The sequence below is a fragment of the Ambystoma mexicanum genome, chromosome 6p (genome assembly GCF_040938575.1).
Source record: "Ambystoma mexicanum isolate Mex_15411 chromosome 6p, UKY_AmexF1_1, whole genome shotgun sequence".
Classification (NCBI taxonomy): Eukaryota; Metazoa; Chordata; class Amphibia; order Caudata; family Ambystomatidae; genus Ambystoma; species Ambystoma mexicanum.
The window spans coordinates 546858819-546873490 of NC_090935.1; the positions used below are offsets into that span (position 1 = coordinate 546858819).

General features: G+C 40.5%; 1 protein-coding gene across 1 annotated transcript in view; it reads right to left on the reverse strand.

The window, feature by feature from the left end:
* ADAMTS6 (ADAM metallopeptidase with thrombospondin type 1 motif 6) overlaps nucleotides 1–14672 on the reverse strand; it is a 2426739-nt gene that overhangs the window by 1269991 nt on the left and 1142076 nt on the right. Inside the window, exons 10-11 of the mRNA XM_069627350.1 lie at nucleotides 14095–14241; nucleotides 7239–7380 (exon numbers count right to left, since the gene is read on the reverse strand). Of these exons, the coding sequence (XP_069483451.1) occupies nucleotides 7239–7380; nucleotides 14095–14241 (289 nt within the window). The remainder of the gene's footprint in view (nucleotides 1–7238; nucleotides 7381–14094; nucleotides 14242–14672) is intronic.

Below are 14672 nucleotides of genomic sequence, written 5' to 3' on the forward strand. Positions count from 1 at the left end.
GGCAAAATATCAGCATGGCAAACAATCAGCATGGCAAACTATCAATGTGGCAAACGACCCCAATGGCAAAATATCACAGTGGCAAACATTTGAGTATGGTAAACTATCCGATTGGCAAAATATCACAGTTGCAAACTATCAGTGTGGCAAACGTTCAGTGTTGCAAACTATTACAGTGTGAAACTACTGCACTGGCAAAATATTACAGTTGCAAAATATCACAATGGCAAAATATCCCAGTTGAAAACTATCTGTATGGCAAGCTATCAATGTGGCAAACTACTGCACTGGAAAAATAACACAGAGGCAAACTATTGCAGTGAAACAATATCCCAGTCGTACACTTTCAGGGTGGATAAATACTGCATTGGCAAAACATCACATTGGCAAAATATTGCAGTGGCAAAATAACCTAGCTGCAAACTATCAGTGTGGCAAACCATCAGCACAGCAAACTATCAGTACAGAGACTATACATTGGTAACATATCACAGTTGCAAACAATCCATGCGGCCAACAATCAGTGTTTATCAGGTTTTTAATCTAGCACAGTATGTTAGTGTATCATTCAACGTTGCAGTGTTGCAAGGTTCCTATTTGGCGTATCATTACAGAAGAACATATCAACTTGTAAGCCTATCACTGTGGTCAACTAGCATTGGCGTCTATTGCTTGTTCGAAATTGTATGGGTGGTACAGCATTGAACTGTCATCCCTTAACGTGCTGTGTTGCGGTCCAGTGATCGAGGTGAAGGTTGTTAGGGAGCAGGGCATCAGGCAACCAATGAAGCAGATCAGTCTCTATTTTAATTCAGTGCCCTCCTTGTATTCACCGAGGCGTTTGATGAATTACATTTATTATTATGTATTCTCGCAAAATAAACAATGTTACTAGTGAAACCCTAAATATATATTGTAGCCCCTTTAAAACTATTGAACGACGTTACAAGTCACACTGTATGGAGCACGTTTTCTAGTTATAATGCAAAACTAAGTTTTTAATGTTCCCATTTGCAGAATCGGATGGCCCGAGTTCAAGAGGACACTTTTGATTTAATTAAGTATTTTGAATTGCAAAATGCCCCAGGTGATCCAAAGTGGGTTTATGCCTCTGGGCATTTGGCATCATAGGAATTCTTAATCTAATGTAATGAAGGGAAACCGGATGAATTTTAAGAATGAAATAAGCCCATGTCAGCATGAGCACAGATTGAAATAAGAACGTTCCCAGTGCCTCTTCAATATGGTTATCTTACTGAGAAACAATCGGTTAAATAATAACCCATTCCTTAAAACCTCATTCTGAGTATTTAGGAATAGGACAAATGCGAAATTTTGATTGATTCACATGGTTGCCTAATTAGCCCGCATGTTGGGGCTTTCCCTGGGGATGTTCCATGAGAGAGCTATCTAAATACTAATGAAGGTACTATGAGTAACTCACATATTCCTGACTTGGGCATACATAGTAAGTCAGACTTACTGAGAGTAAGCTCTCTCCTGGGTTAAGTCAAGGGTGAGTCAGAGTTACTCAGAGTAACATCTTTAGAGTCATATTTCCCATCAGTCGTGACTAATGCAAGCCTAAACAATGAAATATAGCCCACAAATGAATCACCTCCACAGAAAATTAAATCCCCATATACTTGTGAGCAGTTTACAAGAAGAACAATGACAAATCACTAACTGAGCGCAAACCGTGCATTATAGTACACCATACATAAATTGTACCACTGTGAAACTAAGAACAACTGTGATGGATCAACTTCAGGGGTACCAGTGGTCCAGGGGTGAACATCGGTTTCTAAAGCATCAATCAGCCCTACACTTCTAATACACCAACAGGAATCCAAACAGATTGAACGAACCAGCAAATTATAAACCTCCTTGTCCTATGTTGGTAACGTGGGAGGAACAGCAGGCTTATCTCTGAAAGGTCATGGATCGTTGGTTAGTTGCAACACATCATAAATATAATTATTACCCAATGACAAAAGGGACTGTCCAATCAAGGAGGTATCAAAAATGTCTACTTTATTTATATCACAACATACAATTCTATCAACACTATGAAATACAACCCACCCTGCAAAGGAATGCAGAGGACAGACAGTTTCAAAGAAGGAAAAGGGATGCTGACAGGAGGGTAGTCGGTATGGTTAATAACCCTATCAGTGTAAGGTTTCTTAGCATCAGCAGCAAGGAAGCAATGGAGCTTAACATGTCTCTAGTGGTCTTCTGGGAAGGATCAGGGGTATAGAACCACAAAGTGCTTCAGGTGTTCTTGGAGCTCGACAGGGATGAGTCAGCTTCAGGGCACTTTGCAGGCTTCTGTGACAGTGTTCAAGACAGAAGTCAGCTGCAGGTATCAAGCAGCAAGATTGTTTCAGCGAGCGAAGCTGGACGCACGCTGCAAGCTGGCCTACATGATGGCTCCGGGTCAGGAATTGTTGTTTCAGTGCTGTACAGTGGTTCTTAAGCACTGGTCGAGGCATCTCACATGTCTTTAAGTAACTGCTGCAGCTTGACAACGGTCAGCATTACAGTCGGTTGCAGCACGAGGAACTCGACTGGCTCGAAAATGTCCTTTATGGCGGACGTCGGTAGATGCTCGTCAAGGCACTTCTTCCAGCTTCTTCAAGGCGGATGGGCCACAGCTGTGGAGTGTGTTGCAGACAGCTGTCTTGTTCTTGGTTGTAGGTTCAAAGACCTTCTGGCACTTCCTAACTAGGAAGCTTGCTGCAGATCCTAGCAGGGCACGCTGTGTGTTGGCTGGGTACCGGTTCTGGAGCGGCTGGAGGGCCCTCTGAGTTCTAGATCTCCCTCTGTTCCCCGAGAGATGTTTAGGGGAAGGATCTTACATCCCTCTTTGGGAATTCAGGCCTTCCGTCATTGCCAGAAGATGTAAAGTAGGCTATACCTTCAGCCAGGGTCCAAGGATGAATTCTTCTTTCTGCCTCAGGTGAAGCCTTCAGATGATCTCCCAAAAGAAGGGCTCAGCCCTCTTTTAAAGCAAGGTAGGGCCATAGTGATTGGTGTAGGCTTAGCCTACTTTAATGAACCAATCCTGGTACCAACAATCTCCTGTATGTGTGAGGTCATGACCAGAGTGCTTTGCAACAGAAAAGGTAAAGGGGTGAAAACAGGAACAAGGTGTGCCCCATAACTAAAATAATAATAATAATTTAATTAATAATAATTTAATAATTTGGCATTTATATATAGCGCTATGAGCCCTCGGGTATCTGAGCACTGCTTATTATTACCCACGGTGTGTGGTGCTCATTTATCGACCTCGGAAGGATGAAAGGCTGAGTTTGGCCCTGCCGGGATTCAAACCTGCGTTAGCAGGCTCTGCACGGATGTGAAAGCGAGTGCTCTACTCACTGTGCCACTTGACCGGCTGAATGGCAGAATCCTTTTTTCAACAGAAAAAGCTCTGTGCTCACTCCCTTGTGACACCCACCTATCTTCCTGTCTGTTGTTTTGAAAGAGTCTCTCCGTTTAATGGTTCTCACTGTGGTCCTTGTTAAGGCAGCAGGTCTCCCTTGCTGCTGCAGCGAGACCAGACACTCTGGCTCCTGCAAACCGCATTCTCGTACCTCTAGCGGGGTGGCCTACTGTAAACAACAGACCCAGATATGACAGTTCACTGCCCTTGATACTGAGAGGCGGGAGCTGGCTTCAGGTTGACACAGTTGCATATGAAAGGTTGTTGGGTTTCTTGTCTCCTTTGTTACCCTCTGCAGTCAGGCCCCCTGGGGGTCTGTTTGAAGTACCCTCTGTTGGTATGTTTATTGCTGCCACCAGCTGCAGGGCCTAACAAAAGAGCAGGGTGGTTCCATGGAGCCTTTGTCAGTTAATCAGGCTGTCCATGGCAGGGGAGGTTTGGCCCTCCCACTTCCTGGAGATGTCATTGTGTTCTGCTGGCTGTCAAATTCCATCTAAATATAACAGTTCGGACTGCACCTGCAGGCTGTGTCCACGCCTGGGTACACAGGTCTATGCTTTTGTCATGTTGTGAGCATAGGAACATGTGTGTGGATTAGCCCCACACATTTTCCAAAGACAAAGATAAGGAAGGGAGGAGGTGGGTAGGAAGGAATGAGAACACACAGGTGACTGACGTACTAGGCCTGACGGCATTTCTGATAGAGCCGGAAGATTACCAGAGGAGAGGATGAGGGCGAGGAGAAGGAAGGAGAGGGACAAAACTTTTTTTCAAATAAGTGTAGACTGAATAGTCTGTGCTCCGCAATGTGTGCAAGTTAGACAAAACTACTACCCACTCTTGTGAGGTCTATCTATGCTGTACACTGGAATCCACACTCGATTCTCTGTAGTTATATCCTGTTATATCACAGCTAATCCCTTACAGTTTTCACATATATTTTGTCTGTGATCCATACGTTTGGAATACATTTTACACAAAAAAACACACATCATTGAAGTCAATTAATCCAATAATGGCCATTTATTTGAATTAAAAAGAAAACAAAATCCATTCTCACTGAACGATAGAGGCGCTTCACAGCATAAATATGGTGGACAACCAGAACATGATTTTATTTCGCTTGCTTCCATTGTTATTAAAACATTACTAACTCACGGTGTCCAGTAGAATAATAGTGAGCCTTTGTTTATGCCTGGTCAAGATAGGGCATATGTTTAAAGAAATATATCACATTTAATTGGTAGATCATTTGATTTGACAAAGCGCTACATTATATGCAGAGCCTTTATTTGAGGTCACTTGATAAAAATACTCTCACTCTATTTACGAACATAAGAATTTACGGCCGAAGAATTGTAGCGCCTGTGAAAATAATTATTTGAAATAAATGAAATTATTTCTTACTCTCTTTTAACTGAAAACAAGTGTGAGAGGCCTGAGCGGATCAATATATTTTGACATATGGAAACCCACATTACCCTCCTCCATCTGTTTAAGGACAAAAGCAAACCTCTACTCCCAAAGCATCAGACGGCTCAAAGAGATGAGGCATGGCTATACTGAGATGTGTACAAATCCCGTAATACGACGGGTAAACATCACCAAAGTTATTCAAACTGTGCAGCATGCTCGCCCATAATCAGGGCAATTGTACTATTCCAAATATCAATAAATACAATAATGATCTACTTTTAAATAACCAAGTAAACCCACAAGAGGCTACTTATAAACTTGTGTACATAGTTATTAACAAAATGAACAATATACATCTTCACATCTCTATAAAACCAATGATGAAGACATCTTTATATAATAATATTTCTCATTCCTTAAGTGCCAAAAATAAAGGTTTTCTCATTTCAAGATTCTACCCCACACATCAACACAGCCCTTTTTCTCACCCCAACTCTGTGCCTATCCCCAAAAGACCATGATAATTACTTAAATAATGCAATATAATCTTCTAATACATTGTTGTGCATATTTGAGAATAGTTATTAACAACATTGAAAAATATAAACAAAAGCACATGTTTGCCCACTAAAGTGCTAACTTTTTTAAAACTCTCAAGTAGGGAAGAATAGACCCATTTTTTTTTAAATTCATCACACTTCTTCAAACGTGTCTTTAATGCCTAAAATTAGTCTTTTATAGTGAATAATTTGTACATTTCGCTTTAATAAAAAAGTAAGCATGCCAAACACCCATGATTAAAGCTGATTTGGCATATTTTTAAAACCTATATTTACTAACTAAACTATCTGCAAAACATCAATCAATGTTAACAATTGTCAGGTGCATTTTCAGAAATTAAATTACATGTCCTCCCCCAAGCCGGATTTGAAAGAGAGTCGGTGCAGCTAAGTAACAACATACCCTTTCGTGAATTGAAAATACCAGAACAGTAAAAGCTCTGTTATGTGGCACCATTACAAACCCAATGGTACTGGATAATTAAAAAGTCTGGTTAACTGAATGTCGGTATTCCAAGCCAGGTAACAAAGCAAGCAGGTCAGATAACCAAAGTTCCTGCCCTGTTTCCTCTGTGGTTCGTCTCTGATATTTTATTATGCCGTATTTTTTTAACCGGAAACATTACTATTACTGGAAAAGGAGATGCCAGCGGTTAATAGAAAGTTACAGTTAATGGGGTGTCGGATAACCATGTTTTTACTGTACATCCGAACATTGAAAAAAATCATATCTTTTATGTATATTTTGGGTGATGTGGCATTGCTTATTCAAAATTTCATTTTTACTTCAGTTTCCATTTTTCAATGAACAATTTCAACAGATATCTAGGGGTGAGAAATTTAAAACATGAAATATAGGCATGCCATCTCCAACAGAGTCTACTACACAACTGTGTTTCTCCTCCTAATTTATGAGCACAATTCTAAAAGAAGGAGACTCAATTGCGCCAATAGACCAATCCCGCTACAGTGATATGATGTGTGCTTGAATAAAGCAATATCGTCCACCACTTATTTGCTGTAGCAAGTCTCACAATGCCTGTGGAGAATTCGTTACTGTGCCAACGGGACGAGGGGACAACAATTGCTGTAGAGTCAAAGAACCTCTTCAAAAAGTAGGTAAATGAAAAAGGTATAGATATGAATTTCAAACATGTAAGTAAGAATTGAGAGAGGATACACAACATTGTCTACACTCACTACTGTTTATTTTAACAGATGCCGCTATTCAACTCTGAGACAGCATCAGCAGCATTTCTACCTGTCTAATAAGCACAAAGTTTCACCAAACATCCTCACCAGGAAAACCTGTGGATGGATGTATGTTGCCCTGGCACTATGACTTGGCAAATAATCAGCAAGTGTAGATTTGTTTGTTCGTTCACCCATTATCCAAAAGGGAGTTTTACAGAAGAAATCCACTTTTTTGATGGATGGACAAAGGGCAGCCATTTTTGTATAAAATTAGAATGAAAATTATGAAAGGGACGAAGGGTATGCCACAGTTTATTATATTATGTAATAATAAACATGTCATGCACTTAAAACATGCCAGTCACAAAGATTCTCCATGCACACTAGCTTTGCGGTCTAACTTCATAGATACATAAACATATGCACATGTTATCAAATACAAAAAAAATATGCAAACATTTTTCTCACATGTAAATTGTAAGTGTGCGCAATTGAGAGTAGAATTTAAAATCGGTCTTGCTTGTAACAGTTGTATTAAGTTAAACACGGTAATTTAAAAGAAGAAGTTTAAGCAATACCTAAGCACAACTCTCAATACGAGGATTAAACTTTCTTACCCCATATTTACATTGCCGCGATGTTGCTCCATACTGGAAACGACACTGTTCATCGGCATCATACACCTGACCTGGCGCCACAGCTGGATAAAGAAAGTCACGCTTGGGAGGCTCATTATCAAGGCATGTACCACGGCCCGAACTGTTCAACATAAAGGATCAAAGGTATTATTAGGTCATCTATTGACTAGCCGAGCAGCACAAAGAGCATCATACAGTACAACGAATTGTATCAGGAAGCAGTAGTTCTCAAATACACAATTAGGAGAGTGGGCCAATGCACCCATCCTAAATAACACCCTACCAGTGAGAATCATTTGATCATTTTTGTAAAAGTGTGCTTTCGGGTTTGCTAAATCTAAAAACAATGCCTTAGCCAAACCACACAGTGTTGAGGTCTGCCACTAATCATTTGATTGACTTCAAGATGCGACAACATCTGGCAGTAACACTGAAAACTGAGACGATAAAGAAATATGATTTGAATTACCATTGCAGACTTAAATCGACATAGCATTAAGGTTGCACAGGGAACAAGATACTGCACCAGAATTATGCATACGGTTTTACATGTGATAGTTCGCTGGTAGTGAAGCTCCCCACCCCACAGGCCTTGACCAGATTACATTTTTTTTAGATAAGGACACCAGACTGTCAAGTTTTAATGATATACTTTTCTCATGTAAAATCCATTGCCTTTCAGATAAGTCACGTGAGGCTGTAGAATTCATAACATAAAGTGAGTCATCAACAGGCTAAGGCACTATGGTAAGATGTCTTTTAGGCCTACACACACATTCTTAATGATTTGAAGTAATTTGGGCAAAGCAGAGCAAATGCCTACTTTTCACATTGTGGACTTCCCAAATGTTGAGTAATTCATAAGCCTGTATTGTACAAAAAAGTCCTGCGATCTACTGAAATATATCAGCACTTGTATGTCTGTGCCAAATGTTCGAGTTTGCTTTTGCCAAAATAAAATTATTTTTTCAGGGCAAAGTTGTACAACTTCGTAGCATACTTTTTCATTTAAAGGGAAATGAAAGCAAAATCCCATTAAATGATCTGCTTTCCTACATTAGATGTTTGAAGTTTGAAGTTTTGTTTATTTGTAAAGTGCACCAGGCTAATGGGCAACCGGGCGCATACTCTTAAATACAGGTTACACAAAGTATATACACAGGGCCAGATTTACTGGTAGTACATGAATACAGAATACACGTTATGAGCGAGATGTACACGTGCCATTTTCTCCACTCCATTGTTTGCTTGAATCCTATTAGGAAAACCCATTAGATTTCACAAGTGGCTCCCTTCGCCCTCAATGATGCCTAAGCGCCTGGTGTCAGATTGCTGAGGAGCAGCGTTTGAGCCCTGTCCTCTTTCTAGCCGAATCCATGTCAAGGCTGTCTATGAAGTAGCCTGACAGCAAATGTCTGCTAAAGTGTGAACCACCAAATCTTTCAATCTTTCTGCCTGGAAATGAATTGCTCTCAAGTGCAGGAGATTTAAATCTCTTAACATCATTTCATTTGATCTCTGCTGAAATTCTGCTCTCAAATCAAGCTGCTTCCCTTCAAGACACATTCTCAGATTGCGAAGTAATACAGGAAATGTAAGGTTCCAAATACAAATGGAAGCAAATATCATAGGTCGATGTAGAACTATTCTTTAAATCACTATTTCTAGTCAGATCTGTACACCTACAACACTGATTAAATGTTATGAATTCCGGAGATATTTGCATTGAATCACCAGGTGCAGTATTTACACATTCAACAGCATGACCAGATTCGAATAAGGTTAACTTTATTTCCATCACCACCTCTATTATGAAGATGAAAAGATATAGGGCCTAATTTACAAAAAAAGCGCTAGGTTTGCGCTAAGTAGTTAGCATGAGCAAGAGCATTGCGCAGATGCAAACAGTTGCACTGGGTGGCCAATTCATGGAATTAAATGCGTGCAGAAACCTGCTGTGCAAAGAAAAACAAGTAGTGTACCGAAGCACATTTCATCACGACCATAATACCTAAAAATACCGAAAATATTAAATAAATATATGTAGGGTAGAGGGCTAAGGCGTTAAAATGGGTCAAGATGGGTTTGGGGTGGCGTTATAAGGATAGAAAATCGGGGGGATTAGGGGAGGACTCCCCAAATTAAAAAAAATTAAATAAAATTCAGTATTTTTAGGTATTTTGGTCACGATGAAATGTACCACTCTGAAATTTGCTTCAGTAATATCATATATAACCATGAATTCCTACACTGGTGTGAAACACACGTGTCAGCAACGGATCCATGTCATTTCATCGCGGGATGTTTTTTCGCGTTGTTTTTTACCACGATTTTTTTTACAAAACCCCCAACGCCCTAACCCCCCATTTTCTAAAAAATGACATGTTTTTTTCCAGAAAAAAAATTCGCGGTAAAAAACACCATGAAAAAACATCACGCAGCGAAAGGACGTCGTACCTCAGCAACATGGACTATACTGTTACCAAATAAATAAAGGTAATATTTGAAAAATACAAACATTACAATTAATTTGCTTGAAACTCGAATTGCAACGCTGATAAATAGACGGTAATCTTTATTTTGTAATGGTGGACACCGAAAAGAGTGCCACTAATCAATAGAAAGCTGCTGTCTTTTACAAGAAGTTTACAAGGAATTTATTAAGAAGCACAGAAACCACTCTACCTCAACCCCCTCACGTACAAATTATTGTATAGCGTTAATGACTACCACATGGGTTTCTCGTAACCAATAATTGACCACTGGCCTAAGCTGATCTGGCCGCCATTACCAGCTATTGAATCACCCATCCCTGAAGGATTCATTAGAGCTATACGTGTCCCAGCATCACACTCAAGTGCTAATAGTGTGTGCAGTTGAAATAAACTGTTCCCTTAGAAGAAAGGAAAGCACTGCCCAAACAAAGATGTCTGCCATGGAATCCGGGGAGGGGCGTTTGGAAGCCTGCACCGTCACACATTCCATGGTTGCATCGGCAAGCAGAAGATGGTATGGTGCAGTTGCGGAGGTGCGCCTGTTATAATTAATGGTGCCAGTAGTGGGGTTGGACATGATGGAGAGTCAGAGCAGAGGATAGAAGTCGACCTGTCGGTGGATAGGGTAGTAGCATGCAGCCACTTTGGCGCAACAGCCTTCAGGCTGCCTCACCCGCACCAAGTGCTATTTTCTTTACTGATTATTGTCAGGGCTGGCGCTAAGCAAATGCAGCTGTACTTGGCCTCGTGCTCATGAATTCCCGCGCAGAGACTGACCCTCTTTCTCACCAGGAAGATCGTTTTGTATCTGCTTGTTAGGAGAAATGTGCAATGCTAATTGGGCTTATTGACACCACCCAATTGTCTCCGTCCACAGAGCGTCCTGGAAAGGAGTGCTGGCAGTTCATTAAAAACCTGCAATTTTTGCAGGTCTTTAAAGTACTGCCAGCAGTGCAATTACTTTGCATACGTTTAGGCATTTGGCAATGATGGGTGGTACCTTTCCATCTGAAAGACCCCTCACAGATACCTAGCCAATAGGGTTCCCATCAGTGCCAAATGCCCACACATGTGCAAAAGGAGAGAAAGCTCAATTTTAAATGTTAGTCATGCTGCCTATGACTGACATACAACAAAAGATACTGCTTTGCATTAGTTGACACATGTTCTTAACACCATACACAACAGCACCCTGTAGGTTTGTGACAGAGGTAATATTCATACAATTAATGTTACTAAACTTTTTTTCTGTAATTCTGAAAGTGAATAGTGCTGTAAAAAACGATTTTTCAGGCTTGTATTATTTTGAATTCTGGGGCTTCTAGTTTTCCGGTCAGCATGTGGATTCTAAAGCTACAACAATATTTTTTTTGGCTGAACAGGTTTCTTTAAGAATTTACATATTGTGTAGGTTACCTTCATTTGAGATGTGTATTTTGCAAGTAAACTATCAGATTTCTCAAGTTTCCTATGGCCATGAGCGAGGTCATCCAGTCCTGTTTTTCCCCTTTGGATTCTGGGACTTGCGTTTTTTTCTTACCCATTTGAAATGTAGGTAAAAACTATGCATCAGAGAATTCGGAGCATAAACAGGATTGGGAGGCTTTCTCAGGTATGGCCATGGAAACTTCAGAGCGCTGCTCAATAAGACAGTATTATTGTAGGTCTTAACAGTGGAGTAACTTTGCTGAAAATTTTGGGGGGGACATGACGTCTGAAAAGAAAAGTGCCCCAGCCAAATGAATGGGGACAAAATCGTGTGCCATGAAAGTTGAGGGGTACAAATACACCTGTCCCCCCTAAAATTATGCCCATGGGTCTTAAAATCCAAAATTGTTATATTTGGAACAAGTGGAGTTTAGAAGGCATGTGTTCAAGTGCCTGAACTGTAGAGTGTGTTAAAAGCCCAGTTTAACTGTTTAACCACAGTGTGTGATTCTGGGCAAATAATGTAATCCCTTGTTGGTCTCAGCAGAGCCATCATTAACTTTGTTCCCATTTTTCTGCCAGTCACCAAATTCACATGGGCCATCTACAGCACTGCCCCACAGGCAAATGAGTGAAACTCTTTGCTATGCCCCATTATGCTATATTATTGAACTTGTAAAGCACATAGTCTACTATAAAACAGCCAGTGTATATGTGTGTGTTGTCGGGCAAAGGTGTATGAGGGTGACAAGTAAGTAACTTTATACTCAGTGTGCCATAAATCAATATGCATTGATAGCCATTGGGTTAATGTGCCTACTGCTGAGATCTATGATTAAACTTCTGGCCACAGATGACAATCCCCTCAAGTTTCATCCTTCCGAGGACAGGTTGGAGTGATGTCACTTCCTTTGATGTCATCATATGCAAATTAAGGGGCACACAAATTAATCTGCCGCACTTGGTCCCGCAATTCCTAGGACCAGCCCTGCCTGTGGTATATGTGTAACGGATCATGTGAACAAATTAAATCAATCTTTCAGGATTACTGCAATATTGTGCAATATTACAGCGCAGATAACAGTACTCAAGGCATGGGTAAGTTTACAAGTATACTAGAGTATAGCATCTAAAAGCAAACAATTCCTTAACCCATTTTAAAAAATCTGATATCCGAAGATTTTTAAAACTAATGTTACCATGTATACTGATTTCTTAATAAACACAGAATATTTAGAACTGTCTTTTCCACTGCCATACAACCTAATGCAAACACTTCTTAATTCAGGCAATCTGTGCAGTCCCCATCGGCAATATATCAACGTCGGGACTTATTCTGTGTGCGTGTACTTTGTGTTACAATGTAAGAAATCTCCCTGAATTCATGTGATGTTGTGTCCCAATGTTAGAAATGTAATATTGGCTTGCTGGGTTTGTGCTATATAAATAACATAAATACATGCCTAGAGTGCGGGGTATTTACTGGGTTAATTCTCCCCTATGGTCTCACAACAGCATGATAGCGAGTATCAGTCTGCTGCTGGTCTGACATATACTTAAACAATTATTTTCAAAAGCTTTTGCTCTGCAACAGAAAGTTTACCAGCTCCAGCTATATCAACCACTGAAACTATCGCAAGACAAGCGAGTGTGTCAGTGTAAACAGATCAAGAATAGGTCACGTGACCGTCACACTAGGTGTGAATCAAAAATTGGGGACACTGACCCACAACAGTCCTAAAAGAATCATTTTAGGAGGAGAAACCCATATGAAATTGTATAAATGACTGATACAGATTCATAATATGGACACATGGATCACAGTATGTGTTAATGGTTACTGATGTACTCATGTTATGTTTTGGTTCATGTTTTTTGTTGCACACATTGGGAGATGTAATACGTTGTTGTTGAATATGTTTATTTGCTCCATTAGATGTTGTGTACAGTTTATTGTGGCTTCCTGTACTTACTAGCCTTTTGATTTTACGAAGTATGTGAACATCTACAGGAGCTACAACCGTTTCTGTTGCCTCCTCCCACTACTTGTATGCATATGTGGTTTTCCATATGAGCTACAGACCTTCTGTCTACTCCTCCTATTTTTATGTATAATGTTTGTTTTGTCACCATGTGTTAAAGATGCTGAGGGAACTAATGACTCTTGCATCTGAAAAAAGAAAAGAAGAAAAAACATTGAATAAAGAAAATGAATGAGGTGGGCAAATAAAAATAAAAAACTCCCCTTACAAAGTATAAATCAGTACGTTACTTTTTGTTGCTGTGAAATTTTGGAAACGAACACACATTCAGTTTGAAATGTGGTCAGTGAAGGAATGCACAACCTGTGCACAACGAATTGGAATATTATGACACCTCATGTTATGAAAACGTGTAAACAGCACAACAGTTCTCACTGTGAGCATATAAATGACCAAAAATAAAATATATATATGCTCATTTAACGCTGTTCCTCTGACAAAAATCCTTTTAGACCCCATCAGTCTTGATACCTAATAAGAGTTTGATTTACTCTGCACAGATAATACAGTTTATATTTTCAAATGCCATTGGATATTCTGCTGAACAATGGGGGTAGATACGAAGCAGAATGACTGGGACCAGTGCTTGCTACTAACACCCTCCCCACTCCAGAGGAAATAGCTCCAGCAGACATGCTCAAAGCAGTTGTGACAGACAGGTGTGCCAAATAAGTAGAACGGCGTGCTGCACTTCACCATTGCGTCTCTGACAGTATTAATTGCTTCTGGCTTGGAATTCTAGAGGAATTCACCGGGCCTCTGTGGGGACTGCAGTGTGAAATCCTAGACGCAATCCCCATCTCTCCAGTGACTACTTATACCTGGAGTGTGAAATTCTGTAGCAGATCACGTTCCTGGAGCAACACTTACTCTAGGAAGCTGGTAATGTAGTCCCGGCTGCAGGCTGACCAGGAGAAGGGGTTGGTGTTTGCAGTGATGTGGGCCGCCATGAGCTTGGCTGCCTCGTGACCTTTGGTTCCACAGGAGTTTCCAATTCCATCGTGGTTCATGCCGAAACTGTCGAAAATGTAAAAAAAACATACAAAGACAATAGTCACTTTATCAGAAAAACCATTGCAAAACCGAGCTAACGTAATCAAGAAATGACTACGGGATCCATTCAGAGCCAACTTCTTTAGCAGTATCACGGGCATGGCTTGTGCAGCGATATGTCCATTACATGTGTGTGTCACAGGTGCAATTGGCGGAGGACTCTGTGGTAGTCATTCAACACTTGCGCAGTGGCGCAACGTTATGCTCTCAATGGGAACTAACGCAGCTATTGCACATGCTTTGCCACATAAGGACGGTATCACGCATCACATGCCATTCCCTTTGGCCATTCAGAAGTGCAGGAATGTATATAATGCTGAAGGAGTTGTGCTCTACGGACTAAGAGGACGACTTTGGAACAGCGCACCTGAGTTCAAACACTAAGATTCCTACTT